Genomic DNA, 16,576 nt, shown 5'->3' with positions numbered 1-16,576 from the left:
AATATTAGTAATATTAATATAAAATATAATATAAAATATTAATAATATTTTAATAATAAAAATATTAACTCCTATTAAGACGAAGATGTAATAAAATAATATACACTATATTTTCATTCTAGCTATTATTATCTCCAATGAGTAGAAGAAATATTCGTACACTATACTGCAAAAGGATTCATCCTACCAGAAAATCCTAATTTTGATAAAAGTTTGTGTACCCAAACATTGATTAAAATTAAAACTTTCTGGACAAATGAATTTTCTTAAAATATACCATGACAGTGACTCTCTACCCACTCTAATTACACGTAACAAGTCAGTAGTTCGAGTGTCAAGACGATAAATGAAAATAAGAAATTAAAGGAGAAATTGAAGGGAAAAGAAAAGAATTTTCACATATTTTACCCCCTCCATGAGATTTCTTCCCAAGCTACTACGCAACTTGATTACAGGCAGTCCCTCTGTGGTCCAGTACGTCATAATAGCAACGGACATAAAAGCCGAAGAAAAGGAGGGATTCCATGAGAAAGGGGGTCCTGTGCTTAGGAGGGATCTTGCACTGCGTGACCTTGTACTATCCTTCGAACACTATTGTCGGGTTCTGAGGAGTTGGCAGAATGGAGGAATGCGGCTCCTATTGGCTGCTTATACACCACAGTTACACGCTACTCACTCACCGACAGACCAATGTCTCCTAAGTGTTATCTGCGAGTAGTAGTGCAAGTGTGTTCCCACCCTTCTCTGTGCCCTCGTCTTTGCTCAAAAAGTGCCAGCTCCTGAACTCACAGCTGTATGTCCGCATCTGTAGTTCAAGGCAATTGTTCTTTCGAACACGTGCAACATTGCCAGAACTCGTGTACGTTGCTTCTTGAGAACTGCATTTCAGTGGGAACACTTTGTTTCTGGTTAGAATTCCTTTCGATGCAAATTTCGATTCTTGCTGAATCTCGGTTTCCGTTATCCAAGATCGATGTTAGTGTAATAGAGAAGAAAATTAATTCCGAGATTCTCTAAGCTACGAATTTTCGAAATTTCCAAACGTAGAATTATTACATTTTGTGTACTTTGCTTTCATTTTATTTGTTGATTTTCCTTTTCCTTTTTTAGATTGGGGTTCAGGAATTTGAAAATTCCTATGCCTCGATTTTTGGGGATTTTTACATCTTGATATTCATATTTTTGGATTTTAGAATTTTTTATATCCCAATTTTTGGAATTTTTATATCGAAGTGTTATTTTTGAATCTTTGAATTCTTGTACCCCAGTTTCTGGAATTTTTATATCATCATATTCTTATTTTTGAATTTTCGAATTTTTATATCGTCATGCTCTTATTTTTGAATTTTCGAATTCTTATATCGTCATGCTCTTATTTTTGAATTTCCGAATTTTTATATCGTCATGCCCTTATATTTGAGTCTTCGAATTTTTGTATCCCAGTTTCTGGAATTTTTATATCATCATATTCTTATTTTTGAATTTTCGAATTTTTATATCGTCATGCTCTTATTTTTGAATTTTCGAATTCTTATATCACCATACTCTTATTTTTGAATTTTCGAATTCTTATATCACCATACTCTTATTTTTGAATTTTCGAATTTTTATATCGTCACACTCTTATTTCTGTAATTTCGAATTTTTATATCCCAATTTCTGAAATTTTTATATAATCATATTGGTATTTTTGAATTTTGATACTCGACATGTTGGATTTAGAAGATTTCGCATTTAAATTCAAATTTGTAGATTTTTCAATATCCCAAAAGCTTAAAATTATTTTGTAATAAAGAAATAAAAATAAATTCAACTAATAGAGCATTCTTTATTTATATTTCGTTATTCTGTATGTTTTTAATTAAATTTTTCTTGGAATTTTTATATGGAATAATTTAAGACACTTAGTTAATATCGAAAACATTTGAATATTTCTCCTTCTCAATGTAACTTCTCGAATAAACTACACTCTTTTCATCGACTAAAATACCGTATTTCTTGTAAACAGAACTAAATTTGAAGATTCGCTGAATGTGTTTAGATGAGCTTTTACCGTGAACGAGTCGCGTGTAGTTCGAATTTCACCCAGACGCGAGCTAAAATTTTTGAAACTCGAAGTCAAAGATTTTATAAATTATTTTACCAATTAAAATAATTTTCTAGAATTAAATATCGATATCTCGATAAACCTCAAGTAATCGAACTAATATTAGATACGTACAAGAATACGATCCATAAAATGCAATTACTCTATTTTATCCGTTAATTATCGACCTGTATTTGCTTCACCGTTACATAAATTTGTCCTTTGAACTACGAAAGTAATTAACCGAAAGCTAATTCTACGCCGTGTCGAAAGTTCGCACAATTTCTCACCGTTATTAATGGTCTGGGTTTATCCCAAACCTAGTAACTTATTAATCACGTTACGAATATTCCAACTGTTACCTTTAATCCATTGTACACCGTGTAACATATGCATATACGAATTATATTCGTATTTTCAATGAAATTGTTTTCAATGGTAATTTATGTTCAATTCACGAGTGCAGAAAATATTTTTCAACAAAACAAAAAATTTGCAATAAATATTCAGCATCCTTCAAAAAAATCACTATCGTATGCAGAATCTTCGACAAACTTCATAAAATATTAACGATGTACTATAAATACCTATGAAATTATATTTAAATATCAAATAACAATAACATAACACCGATAATAATTTTAAAAAATTAATAAAAATATTAAGAAAGTTTATAAAACGCGTTATTATCGAATTAACGTGAAACATGAATAAAATTAATATACAATAACAATATCGATAATAATTTTTAAAAAATTAATAAAAATATTAAGAAAGTTTATAAAACGCGTTATTATCGAATTAACGTGAAACATGAATAAAATTAATATACAATAACAATATCGATAATAATTTTTAAAAAATTAATAAAAATATTAAGAAAGTTTATAAAACGCGTTATTATCGAATTAACGTGAAACATGAATAAAATTAATAAATAAACCTAAATCGAAAACCTGCGAATAAGTAAAGCAGTGTATCTTTTTAAATGGCTTTGTGTAATTACTTGTACCTAGGAGTTTAAAGCTTGATTTGAGCCGATTTCCTTAACTGACCTACATCTTGCGAAAAAAGGAAGCAAAAAAAAAAAAAATGGAAAAAAGAGATGGACCGTAACGAGCACTAGTTACCACTTCTAATTTCGTAACGGCAAACACAGAGAAAAAGTTTGTTAGAACTATCGCGTACAATGTTCGTCATAAAACTAATATCAACTAGGTCAGTAACCCAACTCTAAAAATCTACGCCGATAAAAGTATATTAACGGTTGGAATAGAATTAAAACATGGCTAATACCAAATGCAACGATGATATTAATTCTAATTTTCTGATTATCTATCCGAAAAGTGCTTCAGGCTACGTTTCCTGCATAAATTAAACTCGAGCAAAAAACACACGCGCAATTTCGATTAATTGAAAATGAAGAATTCAAGGATACGAATAATTCGTTTGAACATTAATTAAATATTTAAATATACATTAATGCAATTAAATACGTTCATTTAAATATTCATTTGAATATCTATATTTAATTCCTATATTATAATTACTTCGAAAATAATATTCTATATTATTTGATGATTCAGCGTTTAACTGATTGTAACGAGTTGAGATAATTATCGAGTGCAGGGAAATCTTAACCTTTCTTAAAATTCATTATCAACTCTATGATAAGATTAATACACGGCTATTTTAATTATTTATGATTGTATGGAATGAATTTTGGAAAGAGGTAGAAAATAAGTGTATAGCTTGCACAAACTTTTAAACACGGGAAGATATAGAGAACAAAGCTTGAAAGCTCTTGAAAAGCACGCTAAGAAGCATGTTTATCCCCTAAGCTCATTAATGTGACTCTAAACGGAACTAGGTATTTTGTTGCTCTTTGCACTCTGCGAGGAATCTCAAGGTGAATTTTTAACCCTCTATACCACGTGACCTTGAGATGTGTAAGTATAAAATAAAAGAAAAGAATTGTGTTATAAAACTGCAACGAGCTACAAATGTAAATTGCGCGAGCAGTAATGTCCCTAGATGCACGTGACATGTGTACATTTTTCAATGAACTTAAATATCAATCCAATCTTGTTTCAGCGAAATAAATAAACCGAGAGAAAGATTTTATGACATGCCCGAATTTAATCCGAGACTTGAAAACGATAAGTTTCCAAACCTGCTAGTTACTTTTTTGCCTCTTATTTATTCTTGTATAACCACGCACGTGTCGGAATGGCCGAAGCACAACGAGAAAAAAGAAAATGAAGTATCTTAAATTTGCAGTACATTCATGTGGCACATACTACTAGTACGATTACAACATTCGCCAAGAATTTTGGAATGACTCAATTTTTGTACGTATTGCTACAGACAAAAATCGAAACAAAATTACGAAAGTAGAAATTACTAGAAAATTAGCATTTTTTAAATGTAAGGTTAGAAAAGAATTCAGGATTTAAATAATTTTTAAAATCTGAATGAGAAAAATTCGACGTAGACTAGGTTATGTTTAATGTCCCTATGCGTCCGATTCTGTGAAGATTTATTCGGCATTGTTTTATTGCGTATTACCTAATTAACATCGTAAACTGTAATGAATATTTAAATAACGGTGATATTTGACGTACTCGATATTACGGTTTTCCCAAAACGCGATGTTATGCATATTATATTCGATTCGATTTTATTTTCATGCGGACTTTACGCTGCGAATGATAATACATAGAAGATAAACGCATGACACAACAGTAAAACGTTTCAAACCTTCAAGGTAGTATTACCGATGCTTATTTCATCGAATAAACGTCCACGTCTCTCGATCAGTAGGAAAGATTATCATAAACCAGTTGTAAAAACAGAGAAAACACTTACCAACTGTTGCAGTGGTAAACGATGCGTTGAGTTTCCTTTCTTATAAATTATACACTGCACTTCACAGTATATGCATTTGTCCAATGCTTGATGGTTCTTATCACTTTAAAAACACGGGCACCGTTTACGTGTAAGTAGAAGCAGAATCCTTTCTACGTAAGGAAAATCATCACAATCACTTGCCCAAGAAGTTTGATTCAATGTAAATTAAAGGCTGTCATTTCATGGAAAATCAACGATTCGAACGCTTCTCGGATATACATGGAAATTCCTTAAAGCACTGATTGGAAGCACCATTAAGCCAGTTTGCGTAGCGAACGAAATAATTGTTATCGATGAAAGTTTCATCAAGAAGAAAAAATTACCGATGTTCGACTAGCGACCACAAAAGTACCGGTTCTAATACACACTTGCCGCAGGATAACACGCAACACACAATAATGTTTACATTTACGAACGCAGGTCGCGTCGTTACTGACACGTTCTCGTTGCAATCCGTTTGAACAGCCATTCGTTCGTTGATATTACCGAAGAAACTAGGCATAAGAGTATAAGGGAAAAAAGAGTATCGTTACAGCTGCCATACACTAATCTCGTGTAAATTCCCCGACGCTACGTTACATTTCGCACGTATGACTTTTCAACACTCGTCGGCGTGTTAATTGAGCGCGATTGTAGGTTAAGAACGGTCCGTGGCTCGAGCACGATCTCGATAATGATGCGAGGTTTCAAAGAATCGCGGGCATTGATCGTTAAGCTGCTGAGTGAACACGAAGTGAGTAACTTTCAAGCACGTGCCACCGTACGCGTTGCGGTACAAAAACCTTCTGACGCGCAAGTCCCGCCAGCATTGGCCAACCTACGTGCTTCGGAATGTACGCGCCATATTAACTACGACTTCGGAGTCGACATCTAGCGGAGGCGCCATGAACCACCACGAAGTGTTTTATCCCGCAAGATAAGAAAGTCTGATATTTTGAAACGTAAACAAAATATATCAGGTACGTATCTGCATCTTGAGAAATAATTGTAATACGTGTTTATGTAACATTACTTCGTGATTGTGATGCGACGATTGTTATGAAAAGAAATAAAACGTATTAGATACGATTTAAATATATTGCAACATGGCAGCCTTGTTTTGAATAAGAAAAATTATTTCAAATATTATACTACCATGCGCACCTTTGTTTGCATAATTGATTATACACTACAAGTGTCACAATGTTGTACACAAGAACTGAGAAGCACGTAATGTTATTTTTCAGACGCTATCAGACAGAGACACTTCTCAGTTATCTTGACACATGTATGTATCATCTTTATTGCCTCAGTGTTTATATAGCCGAGAATAATCAGACACTCGATTCTAAATCTAGTTAAATGTACAACATACTTATACTTACCCTGTGAGGCTGCTTGGGTTTGATGTTGAGCTGCAGTTCTCTGCAATAGAAACAAATGATTGTTTCAATTAGATTTCAATGCAAATAACATAAAGGTAAATAATGCATTTAAATGAACAATTATATTATAATCATATATAATAAAAAATGCAAATTTTAAGTACATTTTGAAGAATTAATCGTATTCCCGATGCTTCCAGGCTCTTCGAATCCAAAGAACGACTTCTTGGTTTTGCCCCAAAGTAATCATCCTTCTTTCCACCTTTTATCCATCGAAAATACGAAGACATATTGCACTTTCAAGTTTTTACGCACTAACACAGTATCACATAATCATATAACTTCAAGTCTGGTGATATAAAATATTCGCTGTATTTCTCTGTAGAGCAAGGTAGTCAAATAAGTTACGTATATCACGTTTCAAACAATTTCAAGATGGAAATTACTGCTTTCTGTCGCGAACGAGCAGAATAGAAGAAACAAAGGAAGCTAAATAACAATAATCAGAAGGTCGACTGAACGTTATTGTTTTCGGTGAAATTGCATTAACAATTCATCACGCTAAACCGGAAACGAAACGTTGCATCTATGAATAGTCATGCACGAAGGAAATAAATATTTCTCGAATATGGTTCGTACGTTACTATTAAAATCGGTTCATCGCAAATATTAACACGACAAAAGGAAACTTATCCATTACCCGTGATATCAAGAGCATTGTACACTAAATAACGATAAGAACTGAGCCCTAAAATACAATAACTCTGCCTGCACGCTTTACATTCTTAAGTGGTGGTGTGTTTTTATTATCTCTTGTGATAATATTTGCCATATTCCATGCATTAAATGTGAATTAATTTTAAAGTAAAGCTGTATCTGCCTCAATTAGGTCAGGCTAATTTCAGCCTTGTACTAAATTTAGTTGTGAATGAATAATTGGTATAATAAGTATTACGTGCTTACTGATATAGTAATTATTAGCATCATAATAATAATAATAGCATTATATTACTATAATACTATAATACTAATAATAGTAATAATACTATAATAATTATTAGCATAATAATAATAATAATAATAATAGTATTATATTACTTATTATGACTATAATATTATTGATATCATTAGTATATAATTATTCTAAAATGAAATTATTGCAGATTTGTCAAGTAATTGGAAATTCTCTTCAAAAATTTTCTCTCGATTACGATGATAACTTTACTATGAAAAGTAAATGAATAATCTGACGTAACGACATCTGCAACAGATATGAAACACAGATGCTATTACGACACCAACGTCTCATTACATCATTATCATAGTTGAATTTATCTGGATATTCATAGCAGATTAATTTATAAAATCATTCACAATTTAATACACATTATTTCTCTTGCTTCTATTTTCTACGTAGAAAATAAACACTTCGTAGTATAATTTACGCCTTTATTTACGCTATAGCAAGATTGCCTTTTCTATTACACACTCGACCAAGAAAATATTAATTTCTGAACTACTCTAACTTTATACCAAAAATAATTTATATCGATATTTTTACAGACATTACAAATTTTAATGACGATGACAATACCGCTACAAAATTTTAATGATAATACCATTACAGAGATTTTCTATTACACACTCGTCCAAGAAAATATTAATTTTTCAACTACTCTAACTTTTTGCAAAAATAATTTGCATCGATATTTCTACAGACATTACAAATTTTAATGACGATGACAATACCGCTATAAAATTTTAATGACAATACCACTAAAAATTTTAATGACAATACCACTACAGAGATTTTCTATTACACACTCGTCCAAGAAAATATTAATTTCTGAACTACTCTAAGTTTATAGTGAAAATAATTTGTATCGATATTTTTACAGGCATTACAAATTTTAATGACGATGACAATACCACTACAGAGATCCTTGTATGGTGAAACTGTAACTGATAATGGAAAGCAATAAACAGAGCATACGTAATAAAAGTAACTATTAAGGAGAGAATACTGTGTCCCACTGTCTGCATTATTTTTGCAATTTTTCTGGCACTATCAATATCATAATAAGACAAGTTCAAATAATTGATCAAATAATAATGTTCAGGTATATATTATATTTTTATATCTATTTTTATATCATTTCTAAATTTCTCAAATTTTTTCCATTTTCTTTTTTCATTTCCTTTGGATCGTTTAAATTATTTATCAAATAATAATATTCAAGTATATATTACATTTTTATATCTATTTTTATATCATTTTTAAATTTCTCAAATTTTTTCCATTTTCTTTTCTCATTTCCTTTGGAGAATGAATATTTTTCTCTGTACTTTTACAGTTCACCCGATGATGTACTCTATTTATAACAAGCATTAATTCCCATTGCACGTGAAAGAGAAGAAAAAGAAGTATCGTAATTAGCGAGGCCTTCAGGCAAGTAAACAAAAATCCGGTTAAGAAGGAGCAGCGTGAAAAATATAACGCAAATTGATAAAAACATCGTCGATCGTTCGATCCAATGTTATGCAAATGATCTCTTCGTCTCGCTCTCGATTTACACAGGTTATCGCTTCCATAAATCGTCTGATAAAAAAAAAAAAAAAAAAAAAAAAAAGAAAAAAACGAGAAGAGAGAGGAAAAAAGAGAGAAGATATGCACGGCATAGTTCGCTGCGAAGACAATGGATCTAGGTTGCCAAACAGGGTAGGATGAAAAATTTCCAGAAATTTTTCTCTCCCTCGGTCCAATTAGATCGCGATAAGCAGAGCAAAGGTGCAACAGAGTGAAATGCAAAATATTTCTATCCGATCGTATCTCTCGAGTAAACATTCCACAGCGTAGCAACGTAAACATTGCTCAAATTACATCGCATGTCTGCAATTGTCTCGTCACGATGCTGAAAAATGACGAAATCACGAGAGACTACCATCGAAATCGAGCACGTAAGGTGCTTCGAGTATTACGGTCCGAGGCTCGGATCGACGAAGAAACTGAAGGAAAAGAGGACGAAGAAGAGTAGCATGAAAACTGCTAGCTTTCAATTTAGAAGAACCGAACAATAGGGAGAAGCTTCGTCAATGAACTCGAGACATACTCCGTGACCGTAAGTTACCATTCAGCGTCTTTTATGCAGCTGTTAAGAAAACTGCGACTATACGATTCTTTTCGTTCAATAAGGCGAATAAATATAGGGATGACTGAGGTCCAGTCACTCGTCCAATGACAATGCTGCGTAACATGTGCTCAGGTTTTCATCCTTTATGGACTGCAGGAATTCTTAGTTCCCTTACCGGAAGTAAACGGGTAAAAATTCTCAATTCTCTTACCGGAAGTGCACGAGTGAAGATTCTTAGTTCCCTTACCGGAAGTAAACGGGTAAAAATTCCCAATTTTCTTACCGGAAGTGCACGAGTGAAGATTCTTAGTTCCCTTACCGGAAGTAAACGGGTAAAAATTCTCAATTTTCTTACCGGAAGTAAACGGGTAAAAATTCTCAATTTTCTTACCGGAAGTGCACGAGTGAAGATTCTTAGTTCCCTTGCCGGAAGTAGCTGAGAAAAAATTCTTAATTTCCTTACCGGAAGTAAACAGGTAAAATCCTTAATTTGTTTACTGCGAGTGCACGAGTGAAGATTCTTAGTTCCCTTACCGGAAGTAAACGGGTAAAAATTCTCAATTCTCTTACCGGAAGTGCACGAGTGAAGATTCTTAGTTCCCTTACCGGAAGTAAACGGTTAAAAATTCTCAATTTTCTTACCGGAAGTGCACGAGTGAAGATTCTTAGTTCCCTTGCCGGAAGTAGCTGAGAAAAAATTCTTAATTTCCTTACCGGAAGTAAACAGGTAAAATCCTTAATTTGTTTACTGCGAGTGCACGAGTAAAGATTCTTAATTCGCTCACCGGAAGTAAGCGGGTAAAAATCCTTAGATTGCTTACGGGGATTAAGGCAACGAAAATTCTCAGTTTCCTTAGAGGAGGTAAACAAGTAAATATTCTTAGTTCGTTTAAACTATCGACAAGAAGACTAAGAGATATTCTTCGAATAATATTAACGATGAAAAGCAGCGAGAAAAATAATAAAATTATTTCTCGTCTAAGCATTGGAGATATTGTATCTAATAAATATACTGTGACAGCTTATATCGAAATATTCGTATATAAAGAGTTAAAAGCGGGGTTTTAAAAATGGCGTAATTTTATGAACAAGCATTGAGAGTGAACCTTAAACGCGCAAGTGCAGTAAAGTATTCAAGATTTGGAATATCAAGCAAGAGTTTAGAATACATTGTAAAGCACATGCGTCACTGGCTACGTGCAATAATCGCTAGAAGCGAAATTCCTTAAATAGAAAATATCCTTTGATTTTAAGTAAAAGCTGAAGAACGTGGGTTTACGGAGATAGAGGCCTAATATAAGAGACCTAATATTCATAACAGAATAACGTGACAGAATTGCATAAAATTTTATGATTTTTTGGTCACGTTAATAACGACTTAATTTTTTAATCTATTCGACAATCCTCTGGTATTAATTTCCGTGCACACGCGCGTCACGATAAAATAGGGTAATACTACCTAAATACCTAAACAAAAGTAAACACATACCACGACAACCAAAGATACGGCAACTAAAGATACGACATCGTTGCAAAAATATGGAAGCAGTGTCGAATAGTAAATAATAAAGATCGTATTACTATATAGTAGTTAATAGCGAGGAAATATTTCGAATTTTCCAAGAAATACTGTCAACATTCCACTACTTGGTGATCCACGTCATGAACTTCGGAGTTATCGGTCGAAAGGCGGAAGAAGCATGACGATACGATTTTTAATTTAAACGACGACAGTTATTGCATAACGTGTAGAAATGGATGTGATTACGATGATGGGTGTTACCGAACGAATTTCACTATCACGAGGCACTGTTAATTTTCCGTGGAAAATGGGACTCGAGCGAGCGAAACGAACGGATCGGTTACGAACGCACACACGCGATTCGCAGATGAAAATATGCGCGCGTTTTCCTAGCACCTTCGACGTTGCAAGTTCCGTGGCTCACTGAGTGAAAAACGCGCCTTTGAATCCGTCTTTTTCTCCGCTCTGTGCTCGCGCAAACACACACACGCACACACATACGCGCCTCTATGCCGCTTACATATGCCCGCACACACATGCACACTTGTGACTCCCACCAAAATCTCAACGACTACTGTAGATATTTGAACCACCTGCCCCGCGAACTCTATTTGCATATCGAACTGATTCCTGGCTAATGAAAAATTATAATTAACCTGACCGTGAACACGCGATGGAAAAGATATTAGAAGCGAAGGAAAAATTCTATTGGCTGAGAGAAACGTGCGAAGTTCTGTCCTAGGGAGTGAACGAGGAATTCGTATCGAACGCTAATTAACGATAGCTAATTATTTTGGGCCATGGTTTGGACCTATGAGATCAATTTTTAATAATATTAACATTAACTGTAATTATTCGTGATTACTGACAATACGAATTTTTGTAATTGTTAGGAATATTTACTGTTATTGTTATTGTTATTTTTAGGAATAATTATAATTATTGGTGATTATTGACAATACTAATTTTTGTAATTGTTAGGAATATTTACTGTTATTGTTATGGTTAGGGATAATTATAATTATTGGTGATTATTGACAATATTAATTTTTGCAATTGTTAGAAATACTTATTGTTATTGTTATTGTTAGGAATAATTGTAATTATTGGTGATTATTGACAATATTAATTTTTGCAATTGTTAGAAATACTTATTGTTATTGTTATTGTTAGGGATAATTATAATTATTGGTGATTATTGACAATATTACTTTTTGCAATTGTCAAAAATACTTATTGTTAGGAATAATTGTAATTATTGGTGATTATTGACAATATTAATTTTTGCAATTGTCAAAAATACTTATTGTTAGATATTGTTATTGTTAGGAATAATTGTAATTATTGGTGATTGATTACTGACAATATTAATTTTTGCAATTGTTAGAAATACTTATTGTTATTGTTATTGTTAGGGATAATTATAATTATTGGTGATTATTGACAATATTACTTTTTGCAATTGTCAAAAATACTTATTGTTAGGAATAATTGTAATTATTGGTGATTATTGACAATATTAATTTTTGCAATTGTCAAAAATACTTATTGTTAGATATTGTTATTGTTAGGAATAATTGTAATTATTGGTGATTGATTACTGACAATATTAATTTTTGCAATTGTTAGAAATACTTATTTTTATAGTTATTGCTAGGGATAATTATAATTATTGGTGATTATTGACAATATTAATTTTTGCAATTGTTAGAAATACTTATTGTTACTGTTATGGTTAGGGATAATTATAATTATTGGTGATTATTGACAATATTAATTTTTGCAATTGTTAAAAATACTTACTGTTAGGAATAATTTTATTGTTATTGTTATGGATAATTATAATTATTGGTGATTATTGACAATATTAATTTTTGCAATTGTTAGAAATACTTATTGTTATTGTTATGGTTAGGGATAATTATAATTATTGGTGATTATTGACAATATTAATTTTTGCAATTGTTAGAAATACTTATTGTTACTGTTATGGTTAGGGATAATTATAATTATTGGTGATTATTGACAATATTAATTTTTGCAATTGTTAAAAATACTTACTGTTAGGAATAATTATAATTATTGGTAATTATTGACAATACTAATTTTTGTAATTGTTAGGAATACTAATTTCTAATAATAACAATTTTTAATATTAATAATATTTATGGAGAATATTAATATTTAGTATTAATTAAAATTATTTAGAATATTAATTTCCAATATTAATAATGATTAACAAGGATACTAATTTTGAATACTAATGATATTTATTGGAACTACTAATTTTTAATATCATAACGATTATCAAGAATATTAATTTTTAATATTAATAATAATTACTAATTTTCACTGCAAAAGAAATTCCATAACATGACGTCATGTTCCTCCTCCCCTACCAAAAATAATCTACGTTAAAATAAAATAATTCAATGTCGACATTTTTCGTCGAGGTAATTTAAAGTTAGGACACGGTAAATTAAATTATCCCTTGCGAAACTTACACGAAAGAATTTTCGAGCAAAACAAATCAAATTCGAGGTAACGTGCATTAATGATACACGATTCAACGATATTTCTATATATCAAAAAGTTGACACAAAAGAACAAACGAGATCCGAGTAACGTGGTTTAATCGCAAGAGTCAGGAGTAAATCTCGAGACAAAGTAACGAAATTTGTTACGGTATTGTGATCAGTGAGAGAAACGAAACTGGTTCCAGCGCTAACGAGTCATGTGACATACGGCCAAGAATGTTGAAACACGAAAGGGAATTTCGCTGAACATTATCCGGGTAAGATTATTTCAGGGTCAAACCGCGCTTACATAAAATACGAAAATACTGGTCGAAATCGAAGTAACCGAGAAACGCAATCAATGAACTTACAACTATTTGTTTAACTATTGTGCAACACGTACTAACAGGCGAACCACGGGAGTAAATGCAGGAAAAAAACTAGGTTCGTTAGTTCCGACACGAAGATTAGTGTTAATTTTAACGATAAATATCCAAGTTCTAAAAATCCTCAAGGTCTGAAACTCGGCTTTTATGGGGGAAGAAAAAGAAATAAGAACCTCGCGAAGGAACTTATTAAAATAATCAGCGATGAGGCATGAGTTAGTGACTTTAATGTTTGAACAGATGCTGTTTACGACTTCATTACGAGAACCGTCGTTGTTCGACCAACGGATCCTCTACTTTAATACAAAACTCTGCTTTTTGTACTGTTATTAGTACATTCAAAATAAATACCAATTAACGTTGCAATTTAAATTCAACTTTTTATAGGATAACATAAATAATAACAGGTGTATGTAAGGAGAAAAATACAGAAGAAAATGACAGCATAAATAAGAGTAGAATAATTATAAGAGCAGTAAAAGAGACAAGGTTTTCTAGCATAATAGTCAGCCGAATTGTATGAAGAAAAGATGAAGACGTATAATCGTCGACGTCAAAACATGTGTTCTCTGCTTTCAGAGATCATCCTTTTGTTCGCCGAGATACTATTGTTAGGACGAACCAGCAGTGGTTGTTCGTTACTAAGAGTTACGCTTCGTCGAGGACAGAACACTGAAACCAGGTACATAGTGGGATTTTCTGTCCTCTGGTTGGAACAGAGATGAACATGGTCAATAGGAATTCGTCCTAAGAGTTTAGTTTTGGAGTTAGTAATTTGCTTTTTAAATGACATATTATATGTGTAATTAGTAACCTGAGAAGAGCAATTAGTAAGCTTGAAGGGAATAAGATTGCACAATGAAATGAAAGAGAAATGATAAAGTGAAATAGAAAAGATTAAATGCATATACGTTGCATTTTATATATGTATTTAGTAACAGAGTGCAGAACAAGCGAGGAATGTATTTATTACTCCTTGTGTTACTTAGTTTCAAAGTCATATTTATCGTAGAAAATTGTATTTCTTACTTACAAACGAATTGAAAGAAACATAAATGAATTAGAGTATAGATTTGTCACTTTGTAAGATCTCGTGTTGCGGATTCTGAAATACCGATCGTGCACAATGTCAGAGGTCTTGTCATGCACTCTATGATTCTAAACAGTGAATTTGGAAATTTTATGATTCTTGATTTTTGTAGAATTTTGGAAATATCAGTCGATTGAGATAAAATATCTTACAATTAGTGAAGCCATAGGCAGGTTGTGAGATCTGGTAATTGGCATCGTTTTCCAAAAAGAAATTTTTGGGAGACGACTTCAATCCAAGAGCCATACAATACTTGTATTACAGTTTAACAGCTACCACAGGTACAATTTTCTTCGATTAAATTTTGCAAAATGTAAATTATCCATTACTTTATCTTTTTTGCTTTCACCTGAGTTGGACAAACATGATTTTGATAAACGTATCTATTCCATATTTTGTTTTAGGTGGAAAGAAGACACTTACCAACTATTATTCATACTGATAAAATAGAAATCTATTTTAACGTTAGGTCGGTAAGTATATACATACTAAGCATAATTGCCAGGTATGTTCTTCGCCTGAATGATATAACTTTACAGAACACATGAAAGAGAAAAGATATTAATTTTTTAAAATAGGATATATTCAAGTTGCTCACCGCTTTTCGTTTATCCTCCGCACTAAGTGCACTGTGGCTCCTGTGCCTAATGAGATCCATAACTTTGCTAACAGGATTTCTGCTACTTTCCGAACCTGCTCGAGGTCGCCCCATAGGTTCTTTACTTTCCTTATGATCCTTGTTCTCTCTGTGGTGATCCTTATCTGTATGTACATCTGTCGATGAACTTCCATGCGAGCCTCTATATAAAGAATGCTGCAGAATTCAATAGTATCCATTTAATACAACAACATAACCTTACATTTTTAATATAAGTAAATTCATTCTCTATCCAAAATCAATTGGCTATCAAAATAAATTTGCTGCTTCCTACGTTTTACATCTAATATTGCAGCTTACAACTTATATAATTTTCGAATAAAATGATGTCTGTGCTAAACATATACACGGTGCTCTATATTCAACCATCCAAATATAATGAAATTAATGCTACAAGGAAGTCACTTGTAACTTCTTTCTCAATCCTAAAAATGATGCCAAACAGCCAACTGATTTTAGCCAAACGAGACAGAAGTGTCATTGTACCTGCACGGCACTCTTCATATTCGCTATAATACTGGGCTTTCTTTTGCCAGCATCGGATTTACTTCTCGGTCTAAACGCATCGAAAAGTGCTGGCTTTTTAGTCGGACTGGCCGTGTCATCAACAGTGCCTCCGCTTCTTCTGCGTTCTGCGCTATTACTACGGCTATTACTGCGACTGGTAGAGCCAGAGCGCGTGCCAGAAGCTTTTTTGCCACCTTTGCTTGAACTTGAAGAACTCGAAGGTTCTGCTTGTTGAGGAAGGGGTGTTGACTTCCCAGATCCAGGGGCGCTCCCCGAAGTTGGTTTCCTGATAGTTCTCGAATGCGAACCCCATGTTCCTATTGCGAATAAAAGCAGATTCGTCAGGTAAATAATATAACAGCAAAATCTCGTAAGGAACTTAACCACGATATCATGCGATAAAATA

General features: G+C 32.6%; 1 protein-coding gene across 4 annotated transcripts in view; it reads right to left on the bottom strand.

Moving 5' to 3' along the window:
* Nucleotides 1-16,250, bottom strand: part of LOC108551429 (SNF4/AMP-activated protein kinase gamma subunit) — a 100,429-nt gene extending 84,179 nt beyond the window's left edge. For 2 of the 4 annotated variants that reach the window (XM_017905593.1, XM_017905591.1), the window contains exon 1: nucleotides 4,955-5,766. Coding sequence is in view for 2 of the 4 variants with exons in the window: in XM_017905594.1 (XP_017761083.1) it covers nucleotides 6,361-6,400; nucleotides 15,604-15,819; nucleotides 16,150-16,167 (274 nt within the window). In the remaining 2 variants the exon portion in view is untranslated. Of the gene's footprint in view, nucleotides 1-4,954; nucleotides 5,767-6,360; nucleotides 6,401-6,524; nucleotides 6,740-11,274; nucleotides 11,424-15,603; nucleotides 15,820-16,149 lie in introns of those variants that run through there. The other 2 variants (XM_017905594.1, XM_017905596.1) reach the window with 2 other exon arrangements.
* Between the last annotated feature and the right edge of the window lie 326 nt (nucleotides 16,251-16,576).

This window comes from Eufriesea mexicana, unplaced genomic scaffold, assembly GCF_001483705.2.
Source record: "Eufriesea mexicana isolate 0111107269 unplaced genomic scaffold, ASM148370v2 scaffold4094, whole genome shotgun sequence".
Classification (NCBI taxonomy): Eukaryota; Metazoa; Arthropoda; class Insecta; order Hymenoptera; family Apidae; genus Eufriesea; species Eufriesea mexicana.
This window is presented reverse-complemented; position numbering and strand designations above follow the sequence as displayed.